General features: G+C 43.9%; 1 protein-coding gene across 1 annotated transcript in view; it reads left to right on the top strand.

Annotated features, from left to right (window-relative positions):
- LOC119649002 (dexamethasone-induced Ras-related protein 1) overlaps positions 1–5513 on the top strand; it is a 192561-nt gene extending 187048 nt beyond the window's left edge. The window contains exons 4-5 of the mRNA XM_038050944.1: positions 4152–4335; positions 4402–5513. Coding sequence (XP_037906872.1) covers positions 4152–4335; positions 4402–4813 — 596 coding nt within the window. The 3' untranslated portion in view covers positions 4814–5513. The remainder of the gene's footprint in view (positions 1–4151; positions 4336–4401) is intronic.
- The last annotated feature ends 10577 nt before the right edge of the window (positions 5514–16090 follow it).

Here is a 16090-nt window from a genome sequence, read left to right as displayed (position 1 = left end):
AGGAACTGGAATGAGCCCGGAAAGCGCAACGAACGCGTGGTTTAGTTGTGCTGGTGTAAACAAGAGCCCTCCCCGCGAAGTAATATTTCATGGTGGTTCTGCGGGGATGTGGGCGGAGAAGTGAGGTGGTTTTAGTGGGTCAGAATCCTACATTCTGTTACACCCTGCGTAGCAGCGTCTTTTTAAGAGTTCCACCACATCCTATAAAAACGGAGGTTTTGGTTCCTGGAGAACCATATAACACTCATGAAGAGAGACATATCACCCTAAGAGGGAGGCAGGTTTTTACTTATTTATTTAATTAGCGGACAACAAACGGAGAGAATTCCAATTAATTATTGTCCTCAGGAGGAGGAGAAAGCAAAAAACTTATCCTACGTTTAAAACTACTTAAAGTAGGGAAGTTAAAAGGACCAAGCTGTTTTGCATTATAATTCCGGCAAAGCCTGGGAAACGGGGAATGAAAATAGACTTCGAGCTCCGCGAAGGGCATGTTGAAAATATCTGCGTTATGTGTGTTATAAAACGCAGGACGGCAGGTGATATCCTCAGCGGCGGAACAGTCCATCAGGCCCGAGGAAAGTTTAAAGAATGTGCATAGATCCAGATAGAATCTACGCTGTTGTAGGAAGGGAAGGTTTAGAAAGCGGAGGCGGGGGGGGGGTAATCCACACGAGGGAGGCTTTTCTTAAAGAAGAGGGAACCGGTGAATTTACGTTGCACATTTTCAAGGGCAAGACAATCACAGTTACGAGTGGGTGACCAGATCACGGAGCAATACTCGAGGGTATTCCTCACAAGGGAATTGAAGAGAGCTAAGGAGGGTTGGATGGAGTCAAAATCAGAGGAGGAGCGAAGAATAAAGCCTGACAATTTTGCTGCTCGATTGATGACATCGAGGCAATGGGTGTCAAAGCGGAGCTTATTGTCGAAAGTGACTCCGAGGTCTTGAGTGGAATTTAAGCAGGATAAGGAATGTCCGTTAAGCGAGTAGGAGAAAGAAGTGGGTGAGGATTTTAGGGAGTTGCATATAGAGTGACACTTTCTGACGTTTAGCGCTAAACCATTAGTCGAGCACCAACGAACCAGAGTGTCCAGGTTATTCTGAAGGGAAACACAGTCCATAGGCGACGATATAGCGGAAAACAGCTTAAGGTCGTCTGCATAGAGCAAACAGGGACAAGTAAGGAGGGGAGGAAGGTCGTTAATAAAAAATAAAAATAGCAAAGGACCCAGAATAGACCCCTGTGGGACGCCAGAAGAGGGGGAGAAGGAGCGGGAAGTACAGCCGTCAAACGAGACGCGGCAGGATCGGTTGGAAAGGTAAGAGGCAAGCCATAAAACAAGTGGTATGGGAACGTTTAGGGACGAGAGTTTGGATAGAAATATCTTGTGATTTACAGTGTCGAAGGCATTAGCGAAGTCAGTGTAAATGGTATGCACTTCTTGCCGTGAATTTAGACATTTGGCGACAAAGTTAGTAAAGTTTGGCGACAAAGTTAGTCAAGCAGGTTGGAGGCAGTGGACCTACGTTTAACGAAGCCGTGTTGTTCTTTCACTATGTGTTGGCCAAAGTGGGCGGACAACCAGTCGCTGACATATTTTTCCAGGATTTTGGAACAGGAGGATGGGAGGGAAATGGGACGGTAATTCTCGGCAAGCGAACGATCGCCACTTTTGTGAATGGGGATAATGAGAGCCTCTTTCCACAAGCTGGGAAAATGATTCTCTTCTAGGCTTTTGTTGAAAATAAGAGATAGGGGAAGGGAGATGGACTTACCAGGTTTGATCAAAAAGAGGTTTGGAAGACCATCGCAGCCAGGTCCGACCTTGGCATCAAGTTCGCTAATGAGGTATTCGACAAGGATAGGAGTAAAAAGGGGAATTGTAGGCGATGCGGGGCAAGCTACATCTACTATCGGGAGGGATTCGGAGGAAGGAGGAGGAACTGACGAAAAGTAGCGGCAGAGTAAATCACAAGATCGTTGGGGGGAGTTAGCTGAGAAGCAGAGAATTTAATGGACGGAGGGGACAACTGGGCGGGGCAGCGTACGTTGCGAATGTGGGACCAGAAAGGTTTCAGATTTCCGCGCTTTAGTGAGTCTTCCACGCTGGACAAATATTCGTGTCTGGATTTACGTATTAAAGATTTGACCGAGAATCGAAGGGATTTGAAAAAAATTAAGTCAGCAACGTTTCTGGAAGACAGGAACCTCTTTCTCGCAGTCTGTTTTTGACGTAGTTTTTTGTGAATTTCAGTGGTGAACCAGACGGGGTAAGAGCGTAAGCACTTAGGAGAGGAGGGAACGTAACAAGGAAGAAGATCAGATAAAATGGTATTGAAAGTGTTGAGTGCTTGGTCACATGTAAATGGAGAGAGCAGGGGGACCCAGTTGATTGACGCCAGGGCTGAGTTCAGACCTTCGAAGTTCGCCTTACGAAAGTTGAACTTGGTAGGCTTGCGAGCGACAGGAGAGTGGAGTCGGGATATCTGAACATCGAACTCGAGAGCAGGATGATGGGCGTCAGGGGCAACGTAAGACGGAGCATGAAGGGATGGGGAAAGATAACGTACAGGAAGGTTAGAGAGGACAAGGTCAAGAGTGCGATCTAAGTGGTTTCTAGAAAGGTTAAATTGGAGGGCCTAACAGGTGTACATGAAAGTGGATAGAGGAAGGGAAGGGTGGGTCGAGTTATTAGGGAGGCAGGGAAGGTCAGGTGTAACGGGCCAGGAGAGCATAGGAAGATTAAAGTCACCACAGAGGATGAAAGGAAGTGAGGGAAACAAAACGGTTAGGGCTTCTGATAATCTGTCGAAGAAATCCTCGTACAGAGAAGGTGGGCTTAGGCAGGGAAAATATACACACGCTATGATAAAGGGACATACGTTTGGCAGAAGGACACGTATGGTAACAGAATCGTAGGAGGAGTAGGAGGAGGAAAAGATGATTTCGGCACGGAGAGAGGACTTAACAGCTATTAGGGCACTTCCCCAGTTGTCTTACCAAGCGCAACGCAGTCTCTGTCACAACGAAAGACAGAGTAACCTTCGAGGGGCTCAGAATCTAAAATCCTGTCATCCAGTCAGGTTTCAGAAAAGCAGATGACATGATGTTGGAGTGCTAAGGCAGACAGTTTGAAATCCGACAGCTTGGTCCTTAGACCCCTTACATTTTGATAAAATAGCCTATAGTTATTGGAATCATTCAAGTTCGGCGAGGCAGGCGGGCGGGCCGGAATTTTTCACGAATCTTAGACCTCAGATAAGGCTTAACAAAGACCCCCTGTGGCCAAAAGGAGGATTGGACGAGGACGGTTGGTTCCCAGGGAGCTATATTCCGCGTTAGTCTATCCTGCAGTGGACTGATTGCGGGGTTAAGGTCGCTCATCTTTTCTATTTTCATACGTTCTGAACTGACTTGGTTACATTTCTAAACATGGGGCGAACTGTTTGGTGAAGGTCCATGAATCGGTAGGAGAACAAGTAGATATGAGATGACATCTGATATTCACCTGTCAAATGCAACTTTGGTAGTAAGGCCGAAGGAAACATCGTTTATTGTTTTATTTTTTGATTTTATGATTCGAAAGTTCCTGGAATCCAGGAAAATTTTCAAATTTTTCCAGGATGCTTCTTGAATGAACGCTTCATGCGTTATTAATGAGTTCATACAGTTCAATGATAAAAGGAACGCATTCCATGAGAATTCGCTGAACTGAGATGAGATGCGAATATTTCAAATGCTTTTTTTTGTTAAAAATCCTGAAAGTGTTTTGCAATTCCAACGGCCAGAATAAATTTAGCTTGTTCAAGATAATAATTATCATTCACATGAATTTCATTGAACAATAAATATTAAAACCTTTATTAAATACTCCCCACCCTCCACTCCACCTCAATTAAAATGCCATTTGAAAAATGGAAAGCAACACTTGTGTAAACTCAAAAAGAAAAGCGATGTATTTACATAAAAGGCTATTGCCGTGGGGATTCATCTTTGGTCGGACACGTCCTTAGGATAATGTTCTGGAAGGAAGCCAGAGCAAACGAACGCAATTCGTTGGGGAAACGATGATGGAAACGTTGCATGAAAACAGAATGGTTGCAAACAGCATTCATGAATTAAAATGTTATTTTTTTATATCCGTAGGGGATCTTTTCGTGCTTGTGTTCAGTATGGACTCGAGGGAATCCTTTGAGGAAGTCATCCGGTTACGGGAGCAAATACTTGAGACAAAGTACAGTGCGATTGTTGGCTCAGGAGGACGCTCGAAGAAGAATTTACCAAAAGTGCCAATGGTTTTAGCGGGAAATAAATGTGATCGGGAAATGAAGTATTGCAATTGAAAAACAGTATGTCCTGTTTGGAAGGGATTTAACACGTTTTTTCTCTATTTCAGGACGGTTCAACCGGAAGAGGCTAGTTCATATTGTGCCATGCAAGACGCTGCTTGCCGTTTTGTCGAGTGTTCAGCTAAAAAGAATCTTCGAATTGATGACTTGTTCGCCGAATTATTCTATGCCGCCAATCTCCCCATGGAGATGGCCCCGAATCACCATAAGCGTGTCAGTACAGCATTTGGTTCACCATGCACCCTGCCCCCGCACAACCCTTCAAATCGATCGAAAAAGTGTACATTGTCGATAAAAAGGCGCTTGAGTGATGCCTGCGGTGTCGTAGCGCCGAACGTACGTAGGCCTAGCATTCGAACAGATTTGATGATAATGCGGACCAAAACTTGCTCCTTGGGTGATAATGAGACGACTACACGCCTGGGAGGGAGGAATTCCAGTGCTTGTGTTTTGCAATAACTTTTCGAATGTATTTTAAGTAATTGAAAGGCATAAGGTAATTAGATCCTTGGCGGAACTTCGGTTCTACGTTCTCTCTCACATTTCACTTCGAAAACCCTATCCGAATGGATGCTATCCATTCAATGTATCTAAACAACGCATTTTCTATCATTTTACACCTGATATGTAACACCAAAAACCATTGCTTTGGACTGGAAAATATCATTATTGATTAAGTATAAGATTCGCGGTTTACTCGTCTATGGAGAGATTTTTTGACCCCGATTTGCGATGCTGTGTCACTTGAATGAAAGTAAACACCAACTATCAAGGAGTCGGATGTCCAGGAAGCCTTGATAGCTTCTCCTGCTACTTTATGCCTTTCCAGTAATATATTCATATATTCGCTTTAGGTTTAAGCATTCTGTTGATATCATGGTTGATAATAATGCATTTATCATATTCGATAAGGAAAGCATAGACTATTCATATTCACAATAACACATATTAAGACGTTTTTAGAGTCATAAGAGAAAGATATGATGTTGAAATCGATAGTACTTATAAGTTAGCTACTTTTGAAACTACTTGAGGAGAAAATATTATTTTTAAGATTTGAACTATAACTGTGATTTCCAAAAGGTCCTGATTTTTATATTCGCCGTGTTTTTTCCTAATTTTCCGCTAATAGGGCCATGAAGCTCATGTAGCATCGATAGGAAGAGATCTGATCCATATTACACTCAATCAAGCTCCATTCATTGCTAGTTGAAGTCTTGCCTTTTCAAACTTCGGAATGCGTCATAAATTTTCTAATATTCATATATGCCAACGGTTTTCCCATCGGAATAATAGGTAATCGGTGACCTCTTGTACTTTTCGCGAAATAACCAAAGCTGCTAACCTCGAACTCACACAAAAAATTGTTAGGGAGTGAAGACAAGATATTAATGAGCAGAATAACTGGCAGCGTACAGTTTCTGCGCCTGAAAAACTCCACCTCTTAGTTGGCGATTCAGTCAGGTATCAAGTTAGCTCATCCGTAGGCCATCGACCGAATGGTACTCTGATGGGGCGATATCTGATGAATACGCCAGGTGGGCTAACACTTCCCAGATTATTCGCGATTGCGACATGCCACCTTGCATAATCGTGCTGGAAAATGACCTTGCCTTGTCTATCCTTTTTTCCTTCCAGCTTGGTTCAGGCAGAATACATAGTTGCTGCAGGTAAAGGTCTTCCATCATTGTTTGACCAAATTTCAAGACCTCGTGGACGATCACTCCTTTCTGGTGCCACTAAATGCACAACAACATCTTCTTACCGTGAATGTTCCTCTTTAGCTTTTCGTCATCATCATCATCAACGGCGCAACAACCGGTATCTGGTCTAGGCCTGCCTTAATAAAGAACTCCAGACATCCCGGTTTTGCGCCGAGGTCCACCAATTCGATATCCCTAAAAGCTGTCTGGCGTCCTGACCTACGCCATCGCTCCATCTTAGGCAGGGTCTGCCTCGTCCTCTTTTTCTACCATACATATTGCCCTTATAGACTTTCCGGGTGGGATCATCCTCATCCATACGGATTAAGTAACCCGCCCACCGTAACCTATTCAGCCGGATTTTATCCACAACCGGACGGTCATGGTATCGCTCATAAATTTCGTCATTGTGTAGGCTACGGAATCGTCCATCCTCATGTAGGGGGCCAAAAATTCTTTGGAGGATTCTTCTCTCGAACGCGGCCAAGAGTTCGCAATTTTTCTTGCTAAGAACCCAAGTTTCCGAGGAATACATGAGGACTGGTAAGATCATAGTCTTGTACAGTAAGAGCTTTGACCCTATGGTGAGACGTTTCGAGCGGAACAGTCTTTGTAAGCTGAAATAGGCTCTGTTGGCTGACAACAACCGTGCGCGGATTTCATCATCGTAGCTGTTATCGGTTGTGATTTTCGACCCTAGTCACCCTAGTCAACAGTCTCAAAGTTGTATTCTCCTATCCTTATTCTTGCTGTTTGACCACTGCGGTTTGATGTTGTTGGTTGATTCGTCTTCGGTGCTGACGTTGCCACCATATATTTTGTCTTGCCTTCATTGATGTGCAGCCCAAGATCTCGCGCCGCCTGCTCGATCTGGATGAAGGTAGTTTGTACATCTCGGGTGGTTCTTCCCATGATGTCGATATCATCAGCATAGGCCAGTAGTTGGGTGGACTTGAAGAGGATCGTACCTCTTGCATTTACCTTAGTATCACGGATCACTTTCTCGAGGGCCAGGTTAAAGAGGACGCATGATAGCGCATCCCCTTGTCGTAGACCGTTGTTGATGTCGAATGGTCTTGAGAGTGATCCTGCTGCTTTTATCTGGCCTCGCACATTGGTCAGGGTCAGCCTAGTCAGTCTTATTAATTTCGTCGGGATACCGAATTCTCTCATGGCCGTGTACAGTTTTACCCGGGCTATGCTATCATAGGCGACTTTAAAGCCGATGAACAGATGGTGTGTTGTCCATATTCCAACAGTTTTTCCATCGCTTGCCGCAGAGAGAAAATCTGATCTGTTGCTGATTTGCCTGGAGTGAAGCCTCTTTGGTATGGGTCAATGATGTTCTGGGCGTATGGGGCTATCCGGCCTAGCAAGATAGTGGAGAATATCTTATAGATGGTACTCAGCAACGTGATACCTCTATAATTGCTGCACTGTGTGATATCTCCCTTTTTATGTATGAGACAGATAATGCCTCGTTGCCAATCGTCAGGCATTGATTCGCTGTCCCATACCTTGAGTACAAGTTGATGAACCACTTGGTGTAACTGGTCGCCTCCATATTTAACCAATTCGGCTGTAATTCCATCGGCTCCTGGCGACTTATGATTTTTTAGCCGATGAATTGCACGGACTGTTTCTCCTAAACTTGGTGGTAGCAGTATTTGTCCATCGTTTTCAGTTGGCGGGACCTCCAACTCGCCGATGTTCTGGTTGTTCAGTTGCTTATCAAAGTACTCAACGCATTGCTGCAATATGCCCATTCAGTTGGAAATCAAATTTCCCTCTTTGTCTCGGCAGGATGAGCATCGAGGTGTATAAGGCTTCATCCTGCTGACTTGTTGGTAAAACTTCCGCGCCTGTTGCGGTTGCTCTCTGTACTTTTCTAGTTCACAGACTTGTTGGTTCTCCCAGGCTTCCTTTTTCCGTCTGTGAAGTCGCTTCTTCGCTCGACGGAGTTCGTGATAAGTCTCTGCGCGTGTCCGCGTTCTTTGAGAATGCAATATGACTTTGTGTGCTGCATTCTTCCGTTCCGTTGCTAGCTTACATTCATCGTCAAACCAGCCGTTTCGACTCCTTTTGCGACTGAGGCCAAGTATGCTTGTGGCCGTATCCATGATAACGTTCTTCAGGTGATTGTGAAGATCATTTGTTGATGCTTCATTTCCAGGTCCTCTGTTGACTGCGGTTATTGCGGCATCCATTTCCCTCTTATAGGTGTCGCGGAGGGTTGTGTTGTGGATGGCTTCAGTATTCACTCTTACCTGATTGTCAGAGGTGATTCTGGGTGGTGTTGTTATTCGAACTCGGAGCACCATGCCAACGAGATAATGATCCGAGTCTATATTGGCCCCCCTATAAGTTCTGACATTCATCAAGGCTGAGAGGTGGCGGCGTTCGATCAACACGTGGTCAATTTGGTTGAAAGTGGTCCCGTCTGGAGAGGCCCACGTATGTTTGTGGACCGCTTTCCGCGCAAACCAGGTACTACCATTTCATGTGACCCTGCTAATTGAATAGTCCGCAGTCCGTTATCCTTTGTTTTTTCGTGTAAGCTATGGGAGCGAACGTATCGCCTGAATACGGGCTCCTTCCCTACTTGGCTGTTAAAATCCCCAAGTATGATTTTGATATCATATCTGGGACAGGCTTCGAGGGTTCGTTCTACTGCCTCGTAGAGGGTAGCCGTTCGCTTATGTTTTCAAAGCCGATAACAGAAGGTTTCATTTTTTGGCTGACTAGAAACCTACTCCGAGCACATGGTTTACTGGATGACCGCTATAATATATGGTGTAGTGGCTCTTCTCCAGGAAACCGGTCCCTGTCCATCGCATCTCTTGTAGCGCTGTTATATCAGCCCTATATTGGGACAGGGTATCGGCTAGCTTCTCATCAGCTTCATCTCTGTACAGGGAGCGCATGTTCCATGGAAAAATGCACAAATCGTTATTCCGTTGTCGTTGCCGGGTCCGTCGTTTTAAAATCCGTCCTGTCCGAGGCTCCTGTTGAGGCTTCGTAACAAGCTGTTTTCCGTGTAGGGTTGTCAGCCCTACCCAACCCCTAACCTGGAGGACCAGTTGGTACAATTTGTCCTGTTTTTAGGGGGGGGGGCGGACTCGCCTTCATCCTTCTCCGTCTGCAGCTTTTCGCCAAGAAAGAGCTCCCAGCGGTCACCACGTGGAGGTGGAGATAGGGTTTGGTAGTAGAGCTGTTGGTTTTGGTTCAGCAGGCATTTCCCAGCTTTTCGTCACGCGTTTCAATCCGATGCAGGAATTGCTTTCTCTCATGCCTTTCGAGAAGCAATTCGCAGACTTGCAGACATCTTCCATTGGCCCTCTCAGATTATTCCCCCATGAGAATAGTAAACAAATGGCAAAATGTTTGCAGAAAGAGTATGTGGGCGTGAGCATTACATATTACCAAGATGCTTTAGAAGCAAAATTTGAGGTGATTCTAATTTCTAATCATTTCGAGTGTGACAGGAGGATTGGTATTTTCATCCCCATCAACTGTATCCTTTTTCGAATTTAGAGTTTTAAATATGGAGTGGGTTTTGTGAATAGAGTTTTGACACGGCGTACTCTAGAAAACTGCGTCATTGTCAGGCGTGGTTGTTTTTATCTGCGGAGTTCATGGCGTTGTATGCCACTGGAAAAACTCTTTAAAAACTCTCTTGTAAAATATATTTTATCTCAGAGAGACATTGCAACATCAAGTTTACTTCTATTCCCCGCTTCGCTTTCCGGGCGTGTACTAGATTCTTAAAATGCTTATGTTCCAGTATAGGGTCGAATGTCTACATTAGTTACATTCCTTCATCTCCTGATGCGCTTCATGAACTCCGTACAATTGAATATTATATGGTCCGGATCGACATCGGTCATTGTCTTCTGAAGGAAGGCTGGGTCCTCTATTTTGAAAATCCTAGCAGATCATAACTGGCTCTGTCATCCCAAGTAGCCGTCGTCTAATTTATATTCCCTCTGGAAGTTGTTTGGGAATTTTAGGTTCGCCGACATGTTTGACGTTATAGGTAAATCACATTCCTCTGGAGACTCACCAGTCGAAAATGTTTATCGATTTTCCTTCGGTCTATTTCATAGCTGGTTTCTTATTGTCGTAACACAGTACAACTTGCATTAATGTCTATAACCAGGATTTGGTGGTATGAATGGTTGTGGTGGTGGTGCTTTTACTTTAACCCTAATTGGTTGAATTAGGGGCATTTCTCATATTCCCGGCATGATGGGATCATAACCCTTGTTAGTGCATCGCAGGGATTTTTTGTTCGTCGATCTCTCCAAAATTTTTTTAACAGTGTCTATAAAAAACATTGCTCGAAATAAAAAGAATCGGTACCACCTTTACACATCTACGTCTTTTCCACTTGCTGAGAAATATTCCCTCCCCCATGCACGAATTAAAGGCGCTAGTGGACTAATTAAGACGGGGACTAACACCTAGCTTGAGAGCTTTGTTTGGTCAATCATGAATTCAGAACCAAGTCTAAGTCATCTGGAAAGGTACGAATTGCGTCCACACAGGTTCATTAGCATGTAATTCAGCTGAAACATCCCGCTCATACTGGCTACTCATCCTTTGGACATTCTAGCCTTTCGCAGATTCTGTATAAAATCCACTTGCTCAACTTGTTGTGTTTACGCGCACTTCTCTCAGAAACGACTGTACTGTTTGACACTAAATTTGGTGGGAAGGTGTGAACTGTGAACGTCAGTTGCGAAACGAAGAAGCGAGGGGGTCATAGAAGGGTCTCTTAAATTAAGGGGCCATTCTCAGGAACTACCACCAGAAAAATCTGAAAAAAGCAATGATGAGAGGCATCATCGTGACATCAACGCTTCGAAATACCCTCCATGCCGGTATCTGCTAGAATAAAGTTAATAATAGTGTGTGAATATATTTTTGAAATTAACAGCGAACCTCCCACCCCCCATTAAGTTCGTCCTAAACTCCTGAAATTTTGCAATTATATAGGTTTTAATCTGCTGGAAAGTTTGGTGGAAACCCTACTATTATTAACACGTGTTGGTTTGCATTTTTTTGTTAATTTTGGTGGCGATGAAGACAGCAAGTGGATATCGAAATATTGAAATTGGGGAGGTTTTAGGGGGGAAGTTAGAGGATTATTATCCGGGATGTCGAGGAGTTGGTACTGGTGAGCTACCTAACTGAAGATTTTGCTAAGAGGTATGATATATGGTCGGACATTGCAAGGCTTTATGCCTCACTTCCACCCTCACGACTTGAAAACTACCTATGGGATAGATCCAGGATATATTTTTTCGAATGGGAATTAACACATTCGACTAGATCTACGACGACCTGAACACAGTACTTTTTCTCAGCGTCAGATAGCGGAGGTAGAGGAAAAAACTGAATCTGAACTAACAATTGAGCACTACATACCGCAATATTTGGTGGGTTTAATTAGCGTTTCATGCTGAAATTGGAAGCAGACAATAGAAGAATATAGAAGATGTTTCGATTCAAAGGGTAATGCCTCAGAAGATCCTTATATTGTCTTAACGTTTTGTCTCCAAAATCAAGGAAGCTGATCTGATGGTTACTGAGTATTGTGTTTACTCACCCGTTCCGTCAAGGAGGCATATACTTACCGTAGGTTGATAATCGAGTGTAAATCTTTCCTTAACACCCTGACCACGCTGTAAATCTTTCCTTTAGACCTTGACCACGCTCTTGCCCATATCAAGCAGGATTCCAATATTTTTAACGAATTATCAGCACTTGACTATCCCTTCTAAAGAAGGTACTGAATGGAAACTGACTTGATTCAGCCTTATTTACGTGACCGGTTTAGTTTGATGGTTACTCATACCTTCCTGCTCTTTGCACAACATGCACTTTGACTCTTTAGTGCATTCCTTGGTAAGGTGTCCAAATTCTCCGCATCCACTATACCTTAACAGGCACGTAACAGCCACTTTAGGGACATAATGAATCACTTTAAAAATAATTGTTCCTTGATTCTGAATCTATCTTCATTTCTTCTGCTCCATACTAAAAATAAAATAACCTTCGAGCGGAATCGTTGTTTGACATGATTACCTCAGCAATTTTACCATGAAAACTCTCCGCTGGGCTTACGTACATTTGGTTTCAATATCAAGTCGTTTCCTGAGTTCTTTTGATTCTTCTACTTAGCTGTTCTGCTCTATGATGGCCTTTCTGCTTTATAATGATTTTTCTTCTTCATAATGGCTCGGATTCTCTACTTTTTCGGCTCATATGTTTGACCCGGATGGTGACGAGAGGCTTTTAAATCCCAACCTAGTCAATCAAGTGATCGCTTCTCGAATCCGTCTCTATTACCGCGAGGCCCCCATAGACGGTACAGCATGAATGACATTGTTGCAGATTTTAGATTTTAATTTGGGCTAACGTGTTAAGCGATCTCATAGCGTAGTTCAGCATTGGCTGTTTACTTCGAGATACCTAAATCGTTGATTAACACTGCAACGTGCCTTGAGTCAACAGTTTCGCAGCTCCTAACAAACCTGGCTAGATCTATTTGAAGGGTATCGCGAATGCGATTCTAAAAAATGCGTTCGAAAATTACCATGGTTTAGGATCACAACCTGATCAGATGGTAATATTAGCATTTCGCTGGACTGCCTGGCATTTTCTGTATTTGAAAGGCGGTGCTTTCTTGCCAATCAGATCGTGTTTTACCGTCCTCAATTTGGCTATTGAAGAGCTCACTGAAGTGAAGCAATGGGCCCCAGCTCTTTGCTTTTCAGTGCGAAACTTTTCTCAAATCCTCTTCCTTCCGAGTGTCAAAGATCTTTGTAATAGACCGCCCGGGTAATAGCGATGACTTTCTTTGCCTATCGGTTGGCATTCTTGTAAATTTGCCAAGTGGCAGTATTTTTTTGAGGACCTACATTTGGACACAGTCATGTGTTTGATCATTATCAAAAGCGCAACAACGTATCCGGTCTTGGCCTGTCTTAGCAAAGAACTTCAGAATTCAATATTCGAAGTTCACCAATTCAACATCCCTAAAAGCCGTTTGGCGTTCTGGCTTACGCCATCGCTCCATCTGAGGCATGGTTTGCCATGTCTTGTTTTGAGACTGTAGATTCTGAATTATCCTCATGCATACGGATTAGGTGACCCGCCCACCGAAACCTGTTGAGCGGGATTATAACCACAACTAGGCAGTCGTGGTATCGCTCGTAGATTTCGTCGTTATAGAGACTACGGAATCGTCCATCTCTGGTAAGGGGCCAGCAATATTTCGGGGAATTATTCTGTCGAACGCGGCCAAGAGTTCGCAAGGAGGAGTATGTACATAGGGACCGGCAAGATCATTGCCTTGTACAGTAAGAGCTTTGACCCTATGATGAGAGGTTTCGAGCGGAAGAGTTTTTGTAAGCTGAAATAGGCTCTGTCGGCAGGGAAAAACCGTGTGCGGATTTCATCATCGTCGACCTTAGATAGGAGAAATCTTCATTGGTCTCAGTTGTATTCTCCTAATTTTATTGTTTTCGTATGACTAGTGCGATTGGATATTACTCATTCTTTGGTTTTTGGCGCTGACATTCTACTTCGTGCTGCCATCATTAATGTACAGCCCAAGGTCTCGCGCCGCCTGCTCGATCCGGGTGATAGTAGACTGTACATCTCGTGTTATTCTTCCCATAATGTCCATATCGTCAGCCTAGGCCAGTAGTTGGGTGGACTTGAAACACATCACTATTTCCGGGGCCAAGTTAAAGAGGACGCATGATAGGACATCCCGTTGTCTGAGATCGTTGCTTTTATCTGGTCTCGCACATTGCTCAGGGTTAACCTTGTGAGTCTCATCAATTTTGTTGGGATACCGCATTCTCTCATGGTCGTGTACTGTTTTATCCTGACTATGCTATCATAGTCGGTTTGAATTCGATGAAAAGATGATACAATTGATGGCCATATTCTCCATCACTTGCCGCAGGGAGAAAATTTCACATGTCACTGATTTGCCTGAGCAGCTTTCGGTCTGTATAGGGGGCGCACGTTTGTTAAGAAAATGCGGAAACTGTAATTCTGTTTTCTTTGCCCGATTCGTCGTTCTGAAAACCATCCTATCCGAAGTTCCTCCCGTAGTTTCGTTTTTTCATATAGGGTTGTCAGCCCTACCAAGCCCCAACTTGGAAGACCAGTTGATACAATTTGTCTCGTCTCCATCCTTCTCCGTCTACAGTTTTTCATTAAGAAAGAACTCCCAGCCTTAACCGTTTGGAGATGGAGATACTGTTTGATAATAGATCTCTTGGTGTTGGTTCCCCAGACGTTTCCCAGGTTTTATGTTCCATCGTTGATACCAATCCATGTTTCGCCCTGGGACCCTTACTACTACACTTTAATCACCGGATTATGTGTTTAGCTCGCGTAAGTGGGACCATTTCTTCTATTTTCTCACGAAGTCGCCATTTAGTGCTCAGATGGCCAGTTCATTACTCACGCTGTTTTCTCGGTGCCTTGATTTGTACAACAGTGAAAGCCGATGTTCAGAAGTACGAAGTATGACAGGAACCATTTCCACAACAGAAGTGTTTGATATCTGGTGCAGGCTGGTATCAGCCTTTACAAGTCGATATTGGTCTCTCACGATCCCCCCCCCCCCGGAGTGCCCAGTTTTCATAAAGAATTTTAAAAAAAAATTGCCGACTTGCCATCGTTTTGTTTTACTTTCCGGTTGGCGTTGCCTCATATCAAATTGGTGGAGCTTGGTACTAAACCGGGGTGTCTGGAGTTCCTTACTAAGACCGGCCTAGACCGGATACTGGTTGTTGCGCCGTTGATGATGATTGTCTAATTTGCCAATTGGACAACGTTTTGTTGATGAGAAACTTGCCTGGATGTGTTTCTTCTCAATGAATACCTTTTGTTGCATCATCACTCCAAATTCAAGTGTCTCCGTTGATGAACCGCTTACTAGGCTTGGTGAACTCCAAAGGTTACTTCCGGGATTGTATTTTTGGTTTGATTCCATGGACTAACAAAGTAAAAAAGTTTCTAGCCATCTTTACTGCGTTTATTTTTTTTTGTATCGTAGATTTTTACACAATCACGTATCTTGTAGAACGCAAATATTGATCCATCATTTCAGAAGGGCCCGATTTCATCCGTATTATCAGTAAGGGCTTCTAACTCTTTTCCGTCATCTGGTCTTGGGACCAACATATTATATAAATAACCTTTTGTAGCACCATTATATAGTGTAGCCACAAATCCTGTCAGTCAAACAAATCTTTATTTCTCACGAAGTGATAAACCAAATGAATCAAAAAGTATAGAGTTTTGGAACGAAAAAAAATTATTCAAAATAGCTGCTACTACCAGCTATAGGCGCTCGAAGTCAGTGGGGCCATGCATCGATCGCTTCACGCACGGTATGAATCGGCATTTTTCGAGCTACATGCACGATGCTGGCCTTGAAACTATCCAAATCGGTATAAGTTCGATCGCAGCCAGTCTCCTCTAATTCAGCCCAAAGGCTGTAGTCCAGAGAATTGATTTGGGTTGCCTGAGGCCCATTCATCCGAGGTTATGAAATCAAGAAGATGCGCCGCTAACCACTGCTGAATTGTCTTGGCTTTGTGAGCGAGGCCCGAGTCCTACTGGAAGCACCACGGCTTTCCAGCGAATAGAGATTCACTCAATGGCTCGACTACATCCTCTAACATCTTTTCGTACATGTTCACAATGGTTTTGACGCCGACCTCGCAGAAATGAATATCAGTTACTCCGTGAGGTGAGACGCCCCACCATACCATGACAGAAGTCGGATGGTGACGACGTTGGACCCGCGGAGTAATTGCCTTGGCCTCATAACAATCATAACGATCATTTTGTCGGTTGAATTCTTCCTCGATGGTAAACATTTTTTCATCAGAAAATTGAATTTTGCGATATTTTTTACAGGGAAATCGTTGCAGAAATGCAGCACACCGAGTTCGCCGTATTTCTTTCAGTATTGGCGTTAACATATGGTTAACGGACC

This window comes from Hermetia illucens, chromosome 2 (genome assembly GCF_905115235.1).
Source record: "Hermetia illucens chromosome 2, iHerIll2.2.curated.20191125, whole genome shotgun sequence".
NCBI classification, from domain to species: domain Eukaryota; kingdom Metazoa; phylum Arthropoda; class Insecta; order Diptera; family Stratiomyidae; genus Hermetia; species Hermetia illucens.
This window is presented reverse-complemented; position numbering and strand designations above follow the sequence as displayed.